General features: G+C 48.0%; 5 protein-coding genes across 8 annotated transcripts; 2 read left to right on the forward strand and 3 right to left on the reverse strand.

Annotated features, from left to right (window-relative positions):
- Positions 1-774: 774 nt before the first annotated feature.
- Positions 775-16,056, reverse strand: LOC132265294 (histone acetyltransferase KAT6A-like). 3 transcript variants are annotated; one of them, XM_059765881.1, is made up of 7 exons: positions 15,968-16,056; positions 12,944-13,559; positions 12,209-12,546; positions 12,020-12,133; positions 10,336-11,819; positions 8,147-8,414; positions 775-8,067 (listed from the first exon to the last, which is right to left on the reverse strand). In XM_059765881.1, exons 2-7 carry the CDS (start codon positions 13,526-13,528, stop codon positions 1,665-1,667), a joined length of 9,192 nt encoding a protein of 3,063 aa, XP_059621864.1. In that variant the 5' UTR covers positions 13,529-13,559; positions 15,968-16,056; the 3' UTR covers positions 775-1,664. The 3 variants fall into 3 exon arrangements, with proteins under 3 accessions (XP_059621864.1, XP_059621865.1, XP_059621863.1); XM_059765882.1 differs by lacking the exon at positions 15,968-16,056 and adding an exon at positions 15,332-15,446 and having other exon boundaries at positions 11,686-11,819; XM_059765880.1 differs by lacking the exon at positions 15,968-16,056 and adding an exon at positions 15,332-15,446.
- Positions 16,057-16,166: 110 nt separating this feature from the next.
- On the forward strand, positions 16,167-17,180 carry LOC132265296 (cleavage and polyadenylation specificity factor subunit 4). Its single transcript, XM_059765883.1, has 2 exons — positions 16,167-16,355; positions 16,423-17,180. Exons 1-2 carry the CDS (start codon positions 16,253-16,255, stop codon positions 17,178-17,180), a joined length of 861 nt encoding a protein of 286 aa, XP_059621866.1. The 5' UTR covers positions 16,167-16,252.
- A 37-nt stretch (positions 17,181-17,217) lies between these two features.
- On the reverse strand, positions 17,218-18,824 carry LOC132265297 (uncharacterized). Its single transcript, XM_059765884.1, has 3 exons — positions 18,609-18,824; positions 18,195-18,542; positions 17,218-17,478 (listed from the first exon to the last, which is right to left on the reverse strand). The coding sequence occupies exons 1-3, from the start codon at positions 18,693-18,695 to the stop codon at positions 17,218-17,220; spliced, it is 696 nt and encodes a 231-aa protein (XP_059621867.1). The 5' UTR covers positions 18,696-18,824.
- A 255-nt stretch (positions 18,825-19,079) lies between these two features.
- LOC132264907 (uncharacterized) lies at positions 19,080-20,363 on the reverse strand. 2 transcript variants are annotated; one of them, XM_059765244.1, is made up of 2 exons: positions 20,186-20,363; positions 19,080-20,123 (listed from the first exon to the last, which is right to left on the reverse strand). In XM_059765244.1, exons 1-2 carry the CDS (start codon positions 20,192-20,194, stop codon positions 19,200-19,202), a joined length of 933 nt encoding a protein of 310 aa, XP_059621227.1. In that variant the 5' UTR covers positions 20,195-20,363; the 3' UTR covers positions 19,080-19,199. The 2 variants fall into 2 exon arrangements, with proteins under 2 accessions (XP_059621227.1, XP_059621226.1); XM_059765243.1 differs by having other exon boundaries at positions 19,080-20,135.
- Positions 20,364-20,423: 60 nt separating this feature from the next.
- Positions 20,424-21,379, forward strand: LOC132264908 (uncharacterized). Its single transcript, XM_059765245.1, has 2 exons — positions 20,424-21,034; positions 21,103-21,379. The coding sequence occupies exons 1-2, from the start codon at positions 20,528-20,530 to the stop codon at positions 21,211-21,213; spliced, it is 618 nt and encodes a 205-aa protein (XP_059621228.1). The 5' UTR covers positions 20,424-20,527; the 3' UTR covers positions 21,214-21,379.
- Positions 21,380-22,114: the final 735 nt, after the last annotated feature.

Consider the following 22,114-nt stretch of genomic DNA (forward strand, 5'->3'; position numbering starts at 1 on the left):
TTCGACTGTTTTTCCTCGGTAAGAAGCGACAACTGACTGAAATTCTTGCTCAACACCGCTGGATTTATAGATTTTCCCTCGACTTTGCAGCACTTCCTGTCCATTCTACAGCCCCACCATTTTGCAGAGAAACCTCGACTTTGTGCGTTGGCTGTGCAATAAATGCCCATAAACGCACTCAATCGCTTCTACGAGGCAATTTGGCGAGTGATTTTTATTTAGAATATAAGCATAAGAACTGATATTCGATCTTATCGCTGAAGCATCAACCAGAAATTGGCAGACAAGATCACTATCTCGAGATTGTTGTGTGTAATTATTGTCATGCTCACTAAATATGACTGAATGAGAAAGTGTTAAAGAACAAGAAGAAAAGTAAGAATATATAGAATTGCAAGATATTTTTGAAGGAAATACAGCAATTGACGTTATCAAACCTGGCAAAATACTTATCGGTCTGCTGAGCAACAGAACTTTTGTCCCATTATCGTAAAACCATTTTTCAAATTCCTTCCGGACTCTTCAGAAGATGTCCAATTGTGCCCCACTTTTCCTCGCTGAACACGAATGCAATTAAGGTAATAAACACAACTTGAGCTTAAAATGTAATTAAGCTTAGTTAAGAGGTGACTTTAAGGGCTAATGAAGTGTTTTAATGATCCAAATAGTGAAGAATTAGTATGAAATCATGTTGAACTTACCATAAAGTGATCAATTAAAGTCAAACTTTTGCTGCCAAATTTCTTGAAGAAGAAAAAAACCCTTTTTTGATAATTTTGATGACAACTATTTCTTTTATTTGTTTCTCCTTATCAAAATATTAATTTACTAACATGTTTTTTGCCTTAAGGATTAAGTAGACTTTTACATTTAATATATAATTATTTACACAAGAGATTTTGTGTTTATGATTTCACACTTCTTTGCTTACTTCAAGTTATTGTTTCATCTCTCTTTTCTCATATGTATTTATTTCTTAAACAAGTCACAATATATTAATTCATCTGGCTTTTTGTTTTTCTTTTTCTTCTTCTCTACTCACTAAAACTTCTCCATTGAGACTGATAAACTCTCTTCTTCTTTACATCCAAATCAACAATTTGCTCTCTTTCTCTGTTTGTACACAAAAATATTCTCTCTTTCTCCACATTTCTCACTCATTTTTTTTTTATATATATCAAATAAGTTAAAAAGAAATACTCAGATAAATAATGCAAATAGTTTAATTTTACACATAAAGGGAAAACTCTTTAATGGATTCGCGTTAAACAAAGGGACTTCTTCTGCGTATTGACAATACAAAGATAATTTGGTAATAATTTAATATACACAATGTGATAAAAAACAACACAATTTCAGGAGTATCCAAACCCTCTTCCGTCTCCCTCTCACTCTCTCTCTAGATCCTAAACAACACAAAAAAAACATTAATCGCTCGCGGTGACAAACGAAAGGCGAAAAATGTGTTACAAGAATTGAGCATAATAAGTAGCAATAATAATAAGGATTCATAATGACTTCATTCGCCCTCTTTTGATTCTCTGCCCTCTCTCTCTGTCTCTGGAATGTCTCTAGTCGTAGAAGTCCTCCTCTTCTTCTTCCGCCACGTCCTGCGGCTCCGTCTTGGTCACCCAGCCGGCGCAGCTGGGTGACGATCTCGTACTCTACCGGCGCATGGAGCCGTTCAGCGAGATGTAGTACGGCGAGTAGACGGAGTTCTGCTGCGCGGCGCGCTGAATGGACGCCGGATCCTGATACTGGCTCTGCATGTTCATCACATTCATCTGCACCGGCAGCTGCGGATTGAAGCCCGCCGCCGCTGAGTTCGTGATGTACGTCGCCACGGAGCCCGCCGACTGCTGCGCCGCCATCCGGTAGCCATTGAGAGTGCCGTAGGGTGACATGAGATTGGGACTAATGGTCACATTGGGACTCACCCGACTCGGCGCCGCCGCCATATGCTGCACGGGCGCCGACGCCGTGTTGCGCGACGTCCTGCCACTCGCCCCAGCCGCCGCGGCGCCTCCATTGCCCGGCTGCACATTCCCCGGATAGTACTTGTGATGGTAGCCCAGCGACGCCGCCATCTGCGTCTGCAGCGACGCCGGCGGCGTGGAGATGTTGCGCGCGGGATTCTGCTGCACAAGATGCGTGGGTGGCGGCGTCATCGTGGCGTGCGGATGATGATTGGGCGGCGGAGTGAGATTCACCGTGCCCGCCGGCGGCGTGTTGCAGCCTCCCGGCTGAATCATGTCCAGCCCATTCGTCAGCTGCTGCAACTTCGACAGACTGCACATGTTTCCCGCCCCCTGGCCACCCACAGCTGGCGCTCCGCCGCTCATTTGTGGCGTCGGCGTGGCCGCAGGCGTCGGTGTCGCGATCTGAGGCACTGGCGTGTGGCTCTGATGGTGTGTCGCATTGCCCGGTGACTGAATGTAGAAGTTATTGCCAGAACAGGCGGACGGCGACGGTCCCAAGCGCTGCTGCGGACTCGACAGCGGATTGTGCGCCGTCAGATTCCCATGGCTTCCCGACATCCTGTGCTGAATCACCGTCGTCATCGAGCCATAAGAGTTCGGCGACTGCGCCGGGAAGTTCTGTGTCATCTGCGGCGCCCCAATGTAATTCCCTTGCGGCGCCATCGCCTGATGATGGCCGTGCAACATGTGTCCATATTGCTGCATGTGCTGCAGATTCTGCTGCTGTTGCTGCTGCGCCGCCTGCTGATTTAGGTGCTGATGCTGAAGCTGCTGATGCTGCGTCGCCTGATTCGGACTCGCCATCTGCTGCTGACTATTCACCGGCGGCGTGGCGCTATGCTGTTGTCTCTGATTCGCCGCACCAGGCGTCGAAGTGTTCCTGTGATGCTGCACTTTGGGCGTCGACGCCCTATTCGTCGTCCTCTGACTCTGTCCCTGCTGATGATGTTGTGACATCTTTCGCGACTGACTCTGCGACATTCCCTGACTCGGCACCATATTTCCCCCCATCGCCATCGCCATCTGATGCTGTGGACTCGACGTGGGCACCATGCTGATGTGCTGCTGCTGCTGTTGCTGCTGCATTTGGGTGGATTGGTGCTGTTGTTGCTGGTGTTGATGCACCGAACAGTCGGAATACTGCTGAGCAACCTGCTGATTGTGCTGCTGCGGCACAACACTCGGCGGCCTCACATTCTCCACAGAATTCTGCGACGCAATATCACTGCTCGTGCTCGTCGGCGACTCCAGACCCAACTGACTCACGTCAATATCGCACTGTCCGTAGTGCAGGCTGTGCACGGAGTTGGTCGTGGAGTCTGGCGTGTAGACGCCCATCGAGGGAATGTCCGGCGCCGGCGGCGTGTGTTGCTTAATGTCAGACGCCACTGTGGTGGCGTCCGTGTGCTCCTGCGCCTGATGTTGCTGATGGTGCATCGAATTGATGCCCATTGTCTCCTGATTCACCATAATCGCCGACTGATTCATGTGCAAATTCTTCTCCTCACTTTTCCCGTGACTCTTGGACTTCCCCTGCGCTGCAGTGTTGGAATATTGCTGTGTCTTGCTGCCCATGCCACTCATCGCTGTCGCTTGATACACTTTCTCCTCAGACTTCGAGCTACTCTTCGAGGACTTCTGCTTATCGCTGCGCTGAGACTTCTCCTTCACCACTGGCGGCGCAATGTGTTGCGTCTGTGGCGGCTGAGGCTGCATCGTGAGGCTGTTCTGGTAGAGATTCTGCGGCAATCCATGACTGTAAGCCATGGATGAGGCCAAATCTTTGTGGAACTTGTTGGGTGACTTCTGTGTCGTTGGATCCAAGTGCGGCAGAGGATTGTAGCCTTGATAGTAAGCCTCCCACTGCCAATACTGCGGATGAGTCGTGTGATAATTCGGCAGAGAGTTCATCGTCGCGAACTGCATCTTGTTCAACTCAATCGCCTTCTGATCCAGCAAACTCTGCTGCGACGTGTGTTGCTGTTGATACTGCTGCTGCTGCTGTTGCTGCTGTGTTTGCTGCTGTTGCGTCTGCTGCTTGGCCACTTGTCGAGCACTCGTAGAAGAGCTCGAAGATGACGACGATGATGAACTGTTGGATGAACTTCCACCTCCACTACTCTTGGCACTGCTATTTTCCTGCTGCTGTTGCGCCTTCGTGGTGCTACTGTTGCTGGCAAGAGAGTGACCATCTGCGTTTTTTGAAACACTCGCCGTTGACGTTGTTGCAGAATTTGCAGAACCAACAGCAGAAGATGACTTGTGCTCCTTCTTATTAGGCGAATCATCCTTTCGCGGTGCATTTGCTCCCAATTCCATCGTTGGATTGCATCTCGATTCACTCTTCACAGCATCCACATTATTACTGCGACTGTGCGCCTTGTGATCAGCCTTAAAGTCTGTTCCTGTTGACTGAGACTTTTTTGTCTGCTGACCACTAATCTCCGGAACTTTGCTCACACTGGGCGTCGATCGAGAATCCTTCGAACTCCTCCGGACTTCAGGCAATCGCTCAGGAACTTTCGTCGCTGGCTTTTCCACCTCCTTCTCCTGACCAGCAACTCCCGAAGGCACACTTGGCGCCTTAATCTCCTCCACAACAGACTGAGATGGTTTTGCCGCCTCATTCGATGCCTTAACTTGACTCTCGACTGAGTTTTTTGACACAATCTCTTCCTTCTTCTCAGCATTCTCAGCAGCAACAGGCGGAGGTTTAGCAGGAGTCTCCGCTTGTTCTTTGCTTATCTTAATCACAGACATTTCCTTGCTCTCTTTTGGCGTCGGCACTTCCGTCTCCGCTTGTTTTATGACATTCTTCACAAGATCTTCAGGCGGATTCTTCAGTATCTTTATCTTCTGACCATCAATTTCAGTCTCTGACTCCGAATCTGACAGCACAATCTTATTTGGATCGCTAGAATCTTTTGTCTTGGAGTGACTCTTGTGTCTCTTCGGAGGTTCCTCACCATCCTTGGCTTTGGGCTTCTCAGGAGACGTTTCCTTCTTCTCTGGCTTCTTCACAGCCTCCTTTGGCGGCTCCTCCACCTCAATATCCATGGGAATTGGATCGACAATCACATTCGGACGCATTTCAGTGTGAACAGGAGCTTTTGATGTGTAATTCTCATTGACTTTCAGCACACTTGTGGCATTTTCCGGACTCACTGACATTTCTGTGGGCTTCTTTGCCTCCTCCGCCAAACTCTTGATGTCAATAATCACAGGCACTTTCTCCTGAATATCCTTCTTCGGCACAGAAAGTAACTCCTTCTTCTCCTCTCTCTTCCCTTCCAGCGCCTTCGACAGCGGTTTAGGCGTCGAAATTGAGGTCACACTTGTATTCGTCACTGTATTATTTGTCTTCGCCACAATAACTGACTTTTCCACTTCCACTGACTTCACAGGCGAAGATTTTTCCTTGCTCTTCTGCGGAGCATCATTGCTTCTCTGCAATATTATGTCTGATCCACTGTTTGACGAGGATGACGATGAACACGAAGAGTAAGATGATGAACTACAAGAACTTGATGAACTTGAGGATGACGATTGTGACTTCTCTTGCTTCAAAACATCCCTCATCACTTGTTTCTTCGTCTTCTTCGCCACAGCGTCCGCGTGAAGATCCACCGAAGTGTCCTTCTTCACACTCACTTCAGCCTTAGCAGCAGCAGCAGAAGCAGTAGCAATTGGAGGCTTTTCCGATGGCTTCTCATCAACTTTCACCTTCTCAGGCGTCTTGGTCTCAGTCTTTGCCTTCTCAGGACTCGATTCCTTGCTCTGTGACTTCTTGGGAATCTCTATTGATGCAGTTGAATTGACAGAAACACTAGGATGATCGTGTTCTTTCGCCTGTTGCTGACTCACTGAAGTCTTCTTCGCCTCACGATCTTCCATTTCATCGTCAGCCTCAGCTGAAGATTCCTGGGATGCTGAATCCGTTGCCTCCTTAAGTTTCTTCTTGCTCCTCAACTTAGGCGTTGTGATGGGCTTCTTCTTCTCCTTTGGTATCATCTCTTCACTCTTTGCCGCTGCCGTTTCAATCGCCTTCACTTCCACATGTTTCTCCTTGATCTTCTCCTCATCTCTCCTCTGTTCAGGCTTTCGCGTCACTTCTGTCGTCTCCTTCTTCGCTTCCTTGCTCCTAATCATCTCCGGTAGAGTCACTTGTCTCTTCAGTGGCTGCTCATCTTCACTTGTCGTCACTTGATCCTTGCCAGAAACCTTGGCCGGCTTCGCCGATGAACTGTCTCGCTTCCTCTTCACCGTCACTGGACTCTTCACCTCACTCTTCTTCTCTTCCGGCACTTTCTTCACCTTCTCCGGCTTCTTCTTCACCGGCGGCTCTTCAGGTACTTCATCCTCCACATCCTTCTTCCTCTCACGACTCTGCGCCTCCTTCGCCTCCTGACGCAGCGAATGTCGAACACCTCGATTTGTCGGCGCGGGAGTTTTATTCATCGTCCGACGCGATCTGGCAGTGAGTGGACAATTCTCACTCACTTCTGACTGAGTGTCGGATTCTTGACTGGACACCAGCAAGGCTTTCTTCGCATCGCCTCTCGAGCGACTGGAACGCGTTGGCGTTTCCGTTCTCTCGACTTTTTCCACCCTCTCGTGATGCTTCTCGAGCTTCTCTGACTTTTCGGGCTTCTCCTTCACAGGTTTTTCCACCTTTTCAGCCTTCGTTGACTTTTCCACCTTCGAGAGTTTCTCCACTTTTTCCTTTTCCTCCTTCTTCGACGCTCGTGCTTTCTTCTTCTCCGGCGATGGTTCTCGTGAGCTTTCCTTGTTCTTTCCCACTGGAGAACTTCCAGACACTCTCCTCTTCTTCCTCACAGATCCCGCCGGGGTGGCTTTGGATTTGTTCGGTTTAGGCGTCTCCTCAGCCACTTCATCGCCTCCGGACGCATTGTCTGTGGACTTGAAGCGAATGTCGCGGAAAGTGGTTTCATTGAATTTACTCGGACGCGTTCTCTTCCTCCCGGAGGACGTTGTGTCGAGATACTCAGGCGTCTGCACAGGCGTAGGATTCTTCTCTTTCGGCTGAGCCTTTGGCTGAGGCGGTGGCGCAGCCGGCGTCACTGGAATTGGTGCTTTCTTTGGCGTCTTCGGCAATCTCTGCCCCGTCGTCGTGTATCGCCTCTTCTTCAGCTTCACACCACTATTGTCAATGATGTTACTTTGTAGCGCAGCTACCACAGAGATTGGATGGGTTTTTGGCTCCTCCTCGGCCGAATCACACGACTTTTCCGCCTCCTTCTTGCGCTCCGGCGACGCAGCAGCACTGCTATCCTCAGAATCCGCACGAAACGGATTCACCGATGGCGTGAGAAGTGGCGTCCATCGCAAACACTCACTGTCAATGTAAATTCGTGTCTTATTCTTCGCCACCTTCTCCTGATGCTTCGCCACTTTGCTGTAGTCAATGCAAATGACAGTCTCTGACTTCTCAGCGCCATCGCGTGAGATATGCTTCACAAAATTGAGGAGATTCAGCGTTGTCGCGATGTCTGGAATGCACATTCCTGTCTCTCTTGCCAGTTTCTTGATGGAGAACCGCTCTTCCTGGTTGACTTGCAGATATTCCAACACCACGGACTTCCAGTACGCATGATAAGACACTCTGCCGAGATCTGATAAGGGCTTCTCCGGTGTGCCCGGCTGTCCCTCCTCACGACTCAACAAGTAACTGAAGTCAATGAGGAATCGCCCATATCCTTGCCTCTGATACTGTGGCATTGTCATAATGCACGACACATTGTACTTCTGCTGGCAATGTTTCTCCTTCGAGAAGTATCCAACCAAGTGACAGCCTTTGCGATCATTGCGCGTGAGCACATAGAAGAGAAACGGTTCCACATCATAGTAGAGCGTCTTGTGGTCCAGAAACAACTTCGCCAGCAGACAGAGATTCTGACAGTAGAGTTTGTTGACATTGCCATCCACTTCGAAGACACTCAACTCGCCACAACGATAGATTTCCGTGCCCGGAGGATGACGCCAACTGCACTTGTCCTGATGACGCTCCAGCACAGCTTTACTCTTCGTGTACTTCAGACAGAATTCGCACAGGAACAGCTTCGGAAGCCTGGAAAGGTGAAATGGAGGAAATTGTATGAATAAAAGTCGCTGTAATGAGCGTGTCTGAAGAGCTCTCTGGACAGTACCTGGCATATTCCTGAGGGAATGGACTCGAATACCACGTGTCGATCTCCCACTGGCCAAACTCTATCGCCGCCGGACATCGCTCCTGCGCCACAATGGCCATCGACGGCGGACTCAGGTACTTGGGCGTGAGAGAGCTTCCGGCCACAGCCAGATTCATCTTTCCGCCAGGATTCATCACCTCCGTGACCACTTCCACAGCCTTCTCGCGGATCTCCTTGTACAACTGCACATCCTTCTGCGTCACACCCGGCGGCAGCGGTTGTTGCTCTGCAAGAACCCAGTGAGAAAAAGACATTGAAATTGCACTGAAATTTATCTTTCTCTCTCCTTCAAGGCATCTTCAAAGCAAAAAAGACTCTAAATACACTTTATCTCCATACAAAAGTCCAAACAAGTAAAAAATAAAAAAACAATGTAGCAAAAGAGAAAAAATAAATATAAGAAAGAAAAATGAAAAACCAGTGTTTAACACAGTAGAGCAACAACTTGTAAAAGAGTAGAGAAAAGTAAATATAAATTATTACAAAATTTGTAAGAAGCCAGAAAACTTAGTGGTGTGTGGGTAAAAGTATTGGTTACACAACAAGAAGAGAATATATATGTATATATACTTATAAAATGAAGCCGAAAAGCAATTTAAAGGGTGGGAAACTAATAAACAGCTTTTTTGTCATCTAATTCATCATCATTCGACTATTGCCGCATAAAATCGTTACCCATTTCTAAGCTTTCGCACTTCACCAGCAACAATTAGTCAGACCGATTTGTTTTTGCAATGTTTGTCTATATTATTTTTTTTCGAAAAGAAATTGCCAAAACACTATTTTTCACCAGAAGCTTATTTTTTTTGGAAAAGAAAATTCAATCTTCTTTCGAGAGAAAAAAAAGATACTCGGAAAAAATGACAGTTTTGTGTTTTTAGAAGAGTAGAAAATTCTCTACAGAAAAAAAGCCTCTAAAGGCACTTTTTTTATAGTAAAGGATTAGAAAGAGAAGAATGAAAAATAATCTCCAACTCCAGCCGCCATATAAGAATAATATAAATAGAAACACTGAAAGAGACTTTTTCTTCATCTCTTCCAATTCTCTGTCTTGTGTCTACAAAAAGATTTGATTATTTTGGATTAATAAAATTCCCCCTCTCTCTATTGATCCTCTCTTATGAGTCAATTTGTTTGTTAGATTTACCACACACCACTTAACTAATATACAGTTAAAATTATAAAGTGATTAATAGGAAAATATCAACTGAAAGAAAAATATTATTAGAATATAATGAACTGCAAAACATGCGCTCTTTTTCTCGCTCTCGCAAATTTCCAAATTGCAATTTTATATGTCACAAAAATATGTGGGTTAAACACATTGCAGCACAATCTTGTTATTGTTATGAACATGAATATTTTGCAAAATAACTCTCATAATTTTGCTGTGATTCTCTTCTATAGTTTTGAAAACACAAAATTTCCACCCCACCAAAAATAAAACCAACTAATAAAAATTGTATGAATTAATTTTCAAGTACAATCAATAAGAATCACAATTTAGTTACAATCTTTTCTCTATCTTCTCTTGGACTCGCTCTCTAAACCTCTCTCTTTCGCTCTTTCTCTCTCTTAAAATATTGATTGCACAAGTGAGATAACATAATCGAAACTAAGAAAACTGAGGAAAGTATATACAATCTTTAGAGTTTGTACATGTATAAATTTTTCAATTGTACATAATTAACCCAATTTCCCCCTTTCAAACATTGCTGCATCGGAAGCGCACACACTGTTCTCTCTCTCTCTCTCTCTCTCTCCTCTTTCTCACTCTCGAAGAGAGTGTGTTTTCAAATTTCAATCGATACGCACTCAAACTCAAATGATGACACAGAAAGAGTCACGCTCTTCGTCTCTGTCACTCTTTTGTTGTACATCAAATTGAACGGTATATATAGTCAAAAAATACATAGGAAGTGAGCATTTTTTCAGTGATGGTTTGTTTCTTTTTTCGTTTTTTTTTTCAAAGCTAATTGAGCAATACTGAACATGGTTGACACGCAGAAAATCAGCATACATCATTTCACATTTCATTTCATCATAATTTACTGCTCTTTGCATTCATTTTTTTTTGTCTTGCATTTCACGAGGGGAAGATTTTCAACATTTTTGTGTGTTTTGGTTTTTTTTTTGAAGACTCTTACCCATTGAATTCTGATTTGCGCTGTATGGCGTTTGCTGGATCACAACTTGGGATTCGCCAGGCGCGGCGGCACGCGGTGTGGAATTATTGGCCTGGGATGATGATGAGTTGTTGTCATCGGCGCCCCGATTGCCACCACCACTTGTTCCTGGTAAGCTGAACAATTTGCTATCATTGAAGAGCGACATGAAGCGCCTCTCGTGCTCCAATTTCTTCGAATTCACCGCCGACTTCACGAGACCACTTGGCGTCATTTGCATCTGCTCATCATCATCATTCACCACATCCTCGTGCTCCCGATTCACGGACTGTCTCTTCTGCTTCCTGCCACTCTGCCGCGCCGCCTCGCTGCCACCCTTCTTCTGCTGATGCTGCTGTTGCTGCTGTTGTTGCTTCTCCGCCGCCAGACTCTTGGCGAAATCCCTGTAAGTGCTCCTCGTCTCCTTCAGCACAACTCTCTGTGGCTCCTTCTCCTGCTTCACCGATCGTGTCTTCTGCTTCGGCGGCTTTATGACATTGTCCTCCTCCTCCTGACTGAATGTGCCAAAGATTCTCTGATGATTTCCACCACTTGTTGCTGCACTCTCTTTCGAGAAAATGTCCAAATTCTTCTTCGCCTCAGCCGCAAAGCCCCAAACGCCACCTTCCTTCCCCGAATCCACAGAAAAACTGTTAAACAGCCCCGATGATTCCACATTCATTCGGGATTTGGGCCTCGAATTGAACATCTGCGATGTTTCTGGCCACTTTTGTTGCTTTGGCTCTCGCTTCACCGGCTGCGATTTGCTCGAATTCTTCACCTTCACACTCTCATACACCTCATCATCATCCTCATCCTCGTCATCCGACGATGAAGTATTTGACGATGTTGATCCCGATCCCGAATCACTACTGCTATAAGATCCAGACGACGATGAATCCTCATCATCATCGTCGTCATCACTGCTGGAGCAGGAAGTCGTTGTGTCAGACAACTGTTCCTGCCGCTTCCTGTGCTGCTGCTGCTGCTGCACATTCTTCGTCCGGAAGTTCTCCCGCCCACCCGCAACACTCATGTCACTCTCACAATCCCTCATGCTACTATTGTGAAAGATTGGCGACGTTTTAGCACTACCGCGATCACTATTCATGGCGTGCAGACGAAAAAATTTCTGCTTCTCTTTCGAAATACGGTCTGATTTCCCTAATTGTTGCTGCTGACATGTTGTTGAACTCAGTGGAGAACGATTACTATCGACAACAGATAAGCTAGATATTGATGATCTCTTGTTTGTCCCCACACGCCCACCAACTGTACTCGAGGAGTGCTGCTCCTGATGCACACCCTTCCTAATCATCTTGTTCACTTTACCCGCCACCATCTCTGACTCCTCATCGTCCGAATCTTCTGTCGTCGACGCCAATATCGGTGGAACACGCGGACGTTTTGTCGATGCACTCGCCGTTGTCACACTCGCAGACGTTGATGGCTTTTCCGGGGACACTCTTCTCAAATTGATTCATTGCGCATCGGTTCAACAACAACAACAAAAAAAACACCCCCACAATTGACATCCCCGCGCGCCCATCGATTCACAAAGAGACACACGAGCGCCCGGACAAGAGAAGGGGAAAGAAAGAGAGAAAAAAAATGTACATTAGCATCAAAAGTCAGAAATGAAATAATTAATTGACAACCGTTTTACCTTCTCTTCTTGCTCTCAACCTTCTTCGCCGCCGACGTCTTCCTCTCAGGACTCCTCTTCTCCATCTTCACCGCCGACGGCTTCTTCTCATGGTGATCCATGCAATGGCGACACCTGCAAGCGCCCCAAAGAAAGCCCATCAAAACCACTGTGTCAAGAGAAATCCCGCGTCAAGTCCAATCAACTCACCTCCATGGACATTTGATTTTCTTCACAGGCACTGGATCCAAACAGCTAAAGTGATAATTCTTATGGCACGCAAAGCAGCCAAGCAGGCACGGACCATTCTCAGCGGTGCTAGAGTTGCAGCCCTCACACGAGCGACACTCCTCACAGTACCACGCACTCCCCTTCGCCACCAGCGCGGACAGCTCCACATGGGGCGCTCCCTTGCGACTCGTCATGTTGGCACACGTTGTGTGCATCGCCATGCCGCAGGCACCGCACGAGCTCAGGATCTCAGGCACTCCTCGCGGACCCTTCAGCTCCGTGCCCAGACACTCAGCGCACACCGCGCCCAGGCCAGTCTGTGGAGCAGAAGAATTCATCATTGCAATTGCAATTTGGCTTGTTTCTGCCTAATTTGCCTGCTTTTCAAGTCATTTTGTCGTAGAATTGAGTTAAGACTGCACTTTTGCCTATTTACTTGTTTCTTCTCTGGATGAACCAATCATTAATTATTAAGATCAATGACAAATAACGCATCAAAAACCCGCGACAAAAATTGAACATTATAGTTTTTCAATCACAATTAGCCACAATTAACAAAAAGTTCGTTAAAAATCTCATTCAGAACAATAATTAGAAAGTTGATTCTAAGAATAAGAATCGTTGCTTTCCAAAGAGTGTCAATATCCTAAAATATCTCTTTTAACAAAGCGTGAATTCAAGTAAGAGAAAGGCAGAATTGAGAGATCTTCTCACCTTATTGGACGCCGAAGTCGGTGTCTGAGCCTCCTGAGCCTTGGCAGGTGCGCCCTTCTTCCGCGGCGTTCCCGGCGTCGTTGACTTCTGCGGCGTTGCCTTCAACTTGCCCACTTTGTACAGCTTGCCCTCATTGATGAGCAGTCCATTGGTCACGGCGGTCTTCACGGAGTTCCTGATGACATCTTTGATGTCCGTGTCGGGCGCCAGCTGAATATTTGTGGACTTCTGCACATAATTCTCGATGGACTTTATGGTTGAGCCTTCGCACTCGCCCAACTCCTTCACCGCCTTCGCCACCAGGCGCGACAGATCCGTGCTGTTGTTCACCGAGACGCAGCGCCTGGCCATGGGCGCCTTGTAGGAGTGCAGCCCCTTGTTGTACACCTTAATCACCGCGCCCGCCTCCACGGCCTCCTCCAGCTTCACCGCCACAATGTCCTCGTGGAACTTGTGATGCGCCCCAATCGCCTGACATATCCGCTGAATGCTGGGGCGCTGCTTCTGGAAGCGTATCTTGCGGATCGCCTCCAAGATCCAATCGCTCCACACTTGAGCACTCACTTCGCTCGACGATTCTCGCATTTCGCGATTTGTCGTCTCTCTTCACTCAACACTGAGGGGCGCAAATAGAGAAAGACAATGGATAAGAATTGAAATTGCCTAATGATTTTTCATTGCAACTCTCATGCTCTCTTCACCAATTTCTCTCTCTCATCAAGTGTTGGGAGAGAGGAAGAGAGAGAGAGAAGCTCCCCTCGTGCAAAAGTGGCATTTTTCCTCCTTTTTCACTCTTTCTCTCTCTCTTCCCGTCATTCGCAACAGAAAAACACACGCTCATGACTTCTTTTACTCCTCTTTCCATCACTCACGGCAAACACAACAACAAACACGCTCACAATTTTTCTCCCTCAGTCACACTTTTGCCTTTTTTTTCCCTTCCTTCCTTCACACACTCTCTTCATCGTCTTTTCCCCCCTGTTTTCTGAGTCGACTCATTTGAAAGTCACGCCGGTTCTTTCCACTCTTCTCTCTCTCTCTGTCTCTTAATTCACCCAAATGCAACCTCCTTATGAATATTTCGCTACAAATTACGCTGGGGGAAAGTCAAAGAATATGCAGACAAGCGGACACAGACCGAGACAAAGGTGAGAACTCTCCTGAGTGCAAGCAAAAACAGAAGAAGTGTTTATGTGATCAATTCCTCTTTTATACCAATTAATCGGCAGCACAATTTGCGCTGTATGGACAAAATCGAAAGGCATCCATAACAGGAAACTTGGAGTGTCTTTTTGCATCTCAGCAAGACACTTCTCTTCTCTTCTGCTCTTGTGTGATATGACTATTTGGCCTTTAAGCATTCCGCCTTTTGCCCTTTAAAACCGCACAATCAAGGTCACGATGCAATTGTTTGCACTGCACAACTTCAGCCTCAGACATTTGAATTTCTAATGCCGCTGCAGGGCAGCAAGAATCCGACTTATCTCAGTGGTTTAGCCATGAGATAACAGGCCATTGACCCAGAATCATCTGGCAGACTCAGAGTCACCGCGAAGAGAAGGCGTTAAAGGGTGTACTTTGCATGTTTCACTCAGTGAATTTGCATTCATAAACAATCACACGACACACGATGACTCATTGGGTGTGATTCCCGGCGCGAGAGTCCCGGAAAGAAAATGCGGTCAACCGAAAGAACCGGACACACTGGAAAGTCTCTTCTCATCGCGCGCGCCAATCAATTGCAACTCGCGCGCGGGCCACAATTTCTTCGGGCTAATCGCGGCCAGAATCGATGGTGGCTGGGAAAGAGACTCGCGCGGCGACATGTATTTTAATTATATAATTGCAAATGTATTCAACCATCACACATCATTGCGAACACACTGCGAATAATGTTGCGAATATCATTTTTCGCGTCAAACGAGAAGAGCGAGAAAGAGCGCCGTTTGCCCGTCGACCGCCTGCCTGGACAGCGCGCGCGAATGGGGTCATGTCCGGAGGGTGGCGGATCGATTTATCGACCAGGTGTGGTATTGTGCCCGCCGGAGAGCCGCTGGACTTCCTGGCCGCCCAAACGGATTGTCCGCCGGAGCGCCACTCGCGCGCGCCCCACAACATCGCCCGCCACACATTTCACACACCACAAGTGCGCGCCTGTCGCGCGCTCTTGAATTTTCAGCCATTGGCGCTGCCGCCTTCCTTTTTTCCACCATCGCCACACAGCACACAACGGCAAAAGAGCAGAAAATAACGTGAATGATGAGAAGCCGACGGCAGCCATCTTTTTTTCCACCACTCGCACCACCATCGCATTTCATCACCATTTTCACACCTTTCACACGCATTTTCCACCTAAACTCCACCACCCAGCCACGCCACGACGCTCACCTCGACGTTTTCACACCACTTCCGGGTGCACAGACACTTTTCACAGGGTCAAAAACGTCCTCAAAAGATGATTTGCACATCAAAATGGTGTTTTCTCACTGCGACTTCATCACCGACGGCACACATTCATTCTTACTGTCCAGTGGTGTGCTCTACAGTGTATTATTTTCAACACCAGCACCTGCTGTCTCTCTCGCACCACCGTGATCAGAGGCACGGGTGTGTGTCTCACTCTCGCCCACCATCTGTCTCTCTCCCTCTCACTCTCACCTTAGCGGAATTATTTCTCTTTTTGTGTGCCTTTTTCGCTCCCTAATTGAGCATTTTTCACCTGGAATTCTCTCACACTGTCATCCTGACAACCTGAAGTGACCAATGAACACTCAAAATCACACCCCAAACACTGCCACAGTCCCCGATTACCCCCCAAACTTTCATCAAATCCCCCAAATTCCACTTTGCGGCCCTTTTCCGCAAATAAACACCGCAATTATCAACGTTTTCTCACCACCTTTTCGCAATATGGTGAGAGTGTGAGTGACTCTCCAATGCGCGCGCATTCGTTCTATCTCTCTCACTGGCATGCCAGTAGCACGACACTACGAAAACATCCCCAAAACATTTCCCCCAATTTACCTCTTTTCCCACTAATCTTCAGCCAATTCTCCACACTTCACATCACCACTGACTCTCCTGCATCAACGTGAGACACTTTTCACACCACTTAGCGTCTCAAAATTCTGGTTTTTCGCGTAAATTTCACAACACACTGTAAACAAATTGCGAATCGTCTTCCTTCCGTTCCGAAAGTTGCGTGTGTGACACTTTGGAGATACGCAGCCGGAAAGGTGACAGTGTAGTTTGTTTATCCTCGCGAGTTGGTGCATTTCTGCTGGCTTTTTGCGTCTCCAGACTGAAAAAATGGACATTCTGATCGCAAATGTGGAGCACGTTGACTTTAAGATCGAGAGGGATCTCAATGAGCAGTATGGGGCGCTTCCGCTGCCCTTTCCCGGCATGGACAGTGAGTTGAAACTCCGCCTAACCTCAATCGGGATGCTAATGATGGGCTTTTGGGGGCTCTTTTGCAGAATCCACAGCAGCGGTGTGCCAATTCTTCAACGGTCGCGACGGCCTGGAGTGCGACAAGGGGGCGGCGTGCCCCTTCCGCCACATCCGCGGCGACAGGACAATCGTGTGCAAACACTGGCTGCGCGGACTGTGCAAGAAGGGCGATCAGTGTGAGTTCCTGCACGAGTACGACATGACCAAGATGCCCGAGTGCTACTTCTACTCCCGCTTCAATGCCTGCCACAACAAGGAGTGCCCCTTCCTGCACATCGACCCCGAGAGCAAGATCAAAGACTGCCCGTGGTACGACAGAGGCTTCTGCCGTCACGGGCCGCACTGCCGCCACCGCCACGTGCGCCGCATTCTGTGCACCAACTACCTGGCCGGCTTCTGCCCGGACGGCAAGCAGTGCAAGTTCATGCACCCGCGCTTCGAGCTGCCGCCGCCGCCCGAGATCCCGCGCGATCAGCTGCAGAAGCGCGCCCCCACGTGCCATTATTGTGGCGAGCTGGGCCACAAGGCGTCCTACTGTCAGAAGATGCCGCAGGAGCAGCGCGAGGCGGTGCAGCGCCAGGACGAGATGCGTTACCGCTCCAACTACATGAGCCGCTCCTTCGAGGACGGCGCCACGCCCGGGCCGCCGCCGCGCGGCCCGCCCAAGCCGCTGGAGGAGATCACGTGCTTCAAGTGCGGCAACAAGGGCCACTACGCCAACAAGTGCCCCAAGGGCCACCTCGCCTTCCTCTCGCATCCGCACCAGCACTTCAAGAAGGTGTAAAACATGAGCCTATATTTCGCATAATACTTCACAAGGATCAGCTGCGTCCGGCGCGCTCCATGCCGTCGTTGCGCAGACAGTAGGCGGGGTAGTACTTGATCTCACCCGTCTTGGGGTCCACGTAGCGCAAGTTGGGATTGGGCGCCGTGTTGCCGCGCCCGCCCAGCGACGTGTAGCCGACGTCGTACAGCTTGCAGTACGGCACGTGGTTCGCCTGCACGTACTCCCACACGTCGCCGCACGTCCAGTCCAGCAGCGGACTCACGCGCACCAGCGGCGGCCAGCCGGCGTCCGTCTTCTGCGAAACAACGGCAATTTCATTACATCATTGCGTTGAAGCTTTAAGTTGGGGAATAAATGTATTTTTCAAAGTGAGAATATTGAGTTGCTTTCGCTCCTGAAGAACCCGCAAATTAATGTCTTTTCCCGTGAGAATTCTCTGCGAAAAACTAGTTTTGCTCAGTATTTATATTTGAGTTCTTATCTCGTGTACTCAAGCTTGCAATGAATTAATTGCAGTGATTTATCTCTAGAGTCACTATAATTAATTCTTATCTGATCTTTAAAGATCAATTTAAATCACGATTTTGTACATAGATTAACATGTTGATTGCTTCTCAAAAGAGTTTAATTCGCTGTCAAGTGATAATTAATGCATAAACAAAAAATACGCGCACGTTTTTGGGTCAATCAATATAGTTTTCTGATAATGCGAATCTTATCAATTTACGGTCGATTTCCCACGAAATTTCCAGAAATCTTCTTCGTGACTCAAGGTCACGGTTTCTTCCGCCAGCGCTAATGTAACAGGTTTCTGGACGGAGATTCTTGACCTTTTGCTCTTGAGATTCACTCCTCGACAAACAAAAAATCTAGTTCCTCAGCGCAAAGTTAATGATCTTCGACGATCTCGAGATGGTGTAAAATCAATAAATAACTTCTCTGCGGAGAAATTGGAGCGTGACTGGGAAAAGCTGCAATCTCTCCGCATCTCCGCATGTTATGCTGAAGTACCTGAAAGTAGTCCAAGTGGCTGCAGAAAGGGTCAGTTCTGCGACTGCCCATCAGACAGGCCTCCAGCTTCTCCTCGCCATCGCAGATCTTCGCCAGCGCCTCGCGGATCGTGCCATGGACACTCTTGATCCGGATGCCGTAGAACTGCTCGCAGAATATCACAAATTCCTCAATCTCAGCGAACGGATCGCTGGGCTGGAAGTACCAGCAGTGCAAATTGCTCAGCGAAATCCCTTCGTGTCGCATCAATTGTATCACCATGTGCAGCAGCACTGTGCAGTCCTTGCCGCCGTTGAAGGACAGGAACACACGCGAGGGCGGAAAGTCCCGGAACGCCTGACGGAGGATCTGTGGCGGAGCAAGAAAATGACGAATCATCGTGATATGCCCGAAAAAGGGGGCGCGAACACTCACCTCGTCCGTTTGCTGCACTTTCGCCTGCAAACCGCGACTGTAATCCATGCCATTGGGCGGCTGATTCACTTCCTCGGCACTCGCCATCGACACGACTGACTGTAATCCGCAGATTCTCTCTGTTTTCTATTTGTTTTCATCGCCACTCCACGATTTCCCTTACATAAGCAGAAAGTGCGGTTATGGCGATTCCCACCAGATGATGAGAGATACGCAGCCTAAATGTTGGTTCAACTGAAAATTTTCAACATGTTGTGCAAGATGAATTCGTTCTTCTCGTTCCCGTCCTGCTCGCCACGGACGATGAATTACTTCCGGACCTCGGACAAATACTTCTTCAGAATCTCATGAGCATCTTAAGCTTTATCTTGCAAGATGTTAACATTGCAGTGTTTAAAGGTACGGAACTTCTTCATATTCCATCATTTTCTTCTCGGGATTTCCACATTTCAGCTGTTTAGAGACGCTTAGTGAATAAATAAGAGTGATTTTTATTACAAAAAGCATGTAAAGTGTTTCTAAACAAAGTGATTGACTACACAATTGCGAATGCTGGATAATATGCGCGAATAACCACATAAAAGCTTAAAGCTAGTCTCTCTGGACGAATCTCCGGACATCTCTGTACATTGTCATTGTGGATCTCCTTCCGGGTATCTGAGGATTGTAGCCTCGCGGCCCCTCAATCGCCTGGACTCTATTCCTGTTGCCCACCTTCAGATTGATGCTGTCGCGCCAAACCATAGCTATCAGCATATAAAAACCGCCAACGATCTTAGAGAAGATGTCCAAAGTGCCCAGGATTAAGGGCGTGAGAACGTGAATGCACTTCCGTGTCTCCTCAACAAAGCGCAGACTGAAGTTCCCAAGCAGCTGAATGGCCTGGATGCTGGACGCGACCGCGAACACCACGCCCAAAACAATCATCTTGATGGCCGCAACGATTTGTCCGGCATTCACGCGCACAGAGAGCAAGAAAACGAGGAAATGTGTCAGCTGCTTCTTTGCCCAGGCAGCCGAATCCCTGCCTATGCGCTCAAACAGAGGCCAATCGATGTCCTCCCACTTGAACGGCACTTCCTGGTCATTTCCCCGCGGCGTGGGCTCTTCTGCCGATCGCAGAACTTTCAGCTTAAGAAGAATTTCATGTTCCCGGAAGCGCACTGTCTTGATCTGGAACCAGTACTTGCCGAATGGGTAGAAGGAGTCCAGCTCCGTCCACACCAGCACAGTCTGCAAGCCGCCCTTCGGCTGACTAGAAGTCCTGGTGAGTCCAATCCAGTGATTGTCATTCCTTTCGCCCAGCCATTCAATCAGCTTCCCATAAACGATGTCCAGATCATTGGCAATCGCCGATTCACTCTGCACGTCAACAACAATGACGTCCCGGTAGCTCTCCAGGGACGAGACGAGGCGCTTCTCCTTGAATTCGCCCAGGAAGACGCGGGATTTCAGCACCTTCTTGCAGAAATTCTCCACGGAATCTCCAGAAAGTGAATCCTCATGCTGAGTGGACTGGAAAGACATCTAATGACAATTTGGGAGAGTGACACAGCTGATAAAGATCGTCTACTCACTTGAGACATGGCCAAATCACTGGATTAATCCCACTGGGATTCGATAAGCATCTTCTGACGGAAGAAGATTCAGCACTTCTACGCCCTGAAGATAGTCACAGAACAGCTGGACTGAGATTTGAATTCCAGCGCCGTTGAAGTGCCTGGTCAGCCAGGCGGAAGCTTCTGTCTTTGGTGGTAAAGAACCGGCTTTGCTGGGTAACTGTTGCTCTCGCTGCCGATGAGATGGTATAAAAAGGCTCCCGACCAGAGGCTCGGCCTCTAATGCCTGGAAATAAGTCTGCCAGTGTTGTGTTGTGTCGTGTATTTCCTGTATTTCTGTGAATCCTGGAGAATCAAGTCATGGAGTATGACTTGTTTGTCGCGGAGCCCGCTTATGACGACCTGAATCTTGTGGTTTATGGACCAAGGCAGATGCAGAGAAAGTATTATCAATTCGGCAGGCGTTCCGAGGCGGAAAGACCCAAGAGTGCGCAGGATGACCGCGAGAAATCGCCGTTGTCCTCTTCCGGATACTACTCGGACAGCGATTCGACGCCCATGAATCTGGCTCGTCGTCGGCGCCGCATGAAGAGGCGCTCGTACTCACCAGGACCATTCTTCGGCGATCCGGACTTCGGTGGCTTAAGCCCCATCGGCAGTTTGAGCGTGCTGAAGAGTTACTCCTCGTCCAGGGCGTCCAGCATCCATATGGTGGAATGCGACGATGAGGACCCTCATGGGCTTCCCAATGACGTGTTCTATCCTGATCCGCCACAACTGGAGATCCTGAACGAACGCATCACGTGGAAGAATCTCCTCGGGTACTTCGCGTTGAGCAAATTGGTGGCAAAGTTCGAGTGTATGCGAGTGAGTTTCCTGCAATATCACGAGAATTCCGTGATGCTCATGGGTTTTTGCTCTGATTTTTCCCACAGAAGGGACTCAGCAAGTGGTTCTTCAACATGTCCCGGATGGACTTTCGTGTCCAGATGGGAATTCGGGTGCCAAGGGAGCATGCCTTGCTGGATCAAGTGCGAGAACTCTGAGCAGCTTCCAGAGCGCGCAAACTGTCCTGAAGGACTTTTTCTACCCAAAATTCATCAAACAGTGATTAGCGGTTGAGCGATTTTCCCGCCAAGAGATTCAACATTGCGGTGAAAATAGGTGGAAAACTTCCATTTGGGACTTAATAAAAAAAAACCCGAATAAAAATGCCGTTCCTTTTTCATTTGTGGGCATTGTTGTCACGGAGAGGCAAAGCTGTAATTTTTAATAAGCCACAGAATGCCTTTTGTTCTTCTCTTATTTATCACTTTGCCACATTTCTCCATGGGGGAGATAATATGGTGAAAAATTGTTCTTCGACAATTTCTACGGCAGAATCTTCAATTGCTTTAACACTTGGAGAATTTTTACAATTTTTAGACTTCTGCATTTATTTCTATAACTGAAGCGCAATTTTTCTTCACTTTTATCAAATTGTTATACCATGCAATATTTCCTCCTTGCAATTCCTGGCTTTTTCGCCCATTTAAAAGCGCGTCACCGTGTGCAAGAGTATAACTTTCACAATCGCACATCTCCCTGGGCGAATGATTATATTGGTCGAAATGCACCAGATGGGATTTCAGGGGAGCGACAAGTAATTACGCCGCGGACAGGAAGACAGAATGGCCACGAAGAGTGGGCGAAAGCGGAGGATTTGATGATTGAAGCGCGAGACGATCGCAATTACTGCCATAAGCACCTTTTCCATCATGCGACTCTTCAGTTCTCAGACTAATTTCTGCCCAAGGATCTCTCGCGCGTTCAGCGATCCATAATTTATTGCGCCATCGGAGGAGGAAAAAAATCCCCGGCTGCAGATAAAGCGCGATAAGGACCGCGCTCGCGGAAAAGGCGTGAGCGAGAAAAATGTCCCTCATTTCCCCACGATGATCTATGGCA

The sequence above is a fragment of the Phlebotomus argentipes genome, unplaced genomic scaffold, assembly GCF_947086385.1.
Source record: "Phlebotomus argentipes unplaced genomic scaffold, Phlebotomus argentipes genome assembly contig_2, whole genome shotgun sequence".
NCBI classification, from domain to species: Eukaryota; Metazoa; Arthropoda; class Insecta; order Diptera; family Psychodidae; genus Phlebotomus; species Phlebotomus argentipes.

Coding starts and splice junctions, on each gene's coding strand:
- LOC132265294 (XM_059765881.1), bottom strand. CDS start 13,528: ATGCGAGAATCGTCGAGCGAAGTGAGTGCTCAAGTGTGGAGCGATTGG. Junction 12,547..12,943: donor CGACTTCGGCGTCCAATAAG/GTGAGAAGATCT, acceptor TCTGCTCCACAG/ACTGGCCTGGGCGCGGTGTG. Junction 8,068..8,146: donor TTCCCTCAGGAATATGCCAG/GTACTGTCCAGA, acceptor TCACCTTTCCAG/GCTTCCGAAGCTGTTCCTGT.
- LOC132265296 (XM_059765883.1), top strand. CDS start 16,253: ATGGACATTCTGATCGCAAATGTGGAGCACGTTGACTTTAAGATCGAG. Junction 16,356..16,422: donor GCCCTTTCCCGGCATGGACA/GTGAGTTGAAAC, acceptor GCTCTTTTGCAG/AATCCACAGCAGCGGTGTGC.
- LOC132265297 (XM_059765884.1), bottom strand. CDS start 18,695: ATGGCGAGTGCCGAGGAAGTGAATCAGCCGCCCAATGGCATGGATTAC. Junction 18,543..18,608: donor AAGTGCAGCAAACGGACGAG/GTGAGTGTTCGC, acceptor GCTCCGCCACAG/ATCCTCCGTCAGGCGTTCCG. Junction 17,479..18,194: donor GCCACTTGGACTACTTTCAG/GTACTTCAGCAT, acceptor GTTGTTTCGCAG/AAGACGGACGCCGGCTGGCC.
- LOC132264908 (XM_059765245.1), top strand. CDS start 20,528: ATGGAGTATGACTTGTTTGTCGCGGAGCCCGCTTATGACGACCTGAAT. Junction 21,035..21,102: donor CAAAGTTCGAGTGTATGCGA/GTGAGTTTCCTG, acceptor TTTTTCCCACAG/AAGGGACTCAGCAAGTGGTT.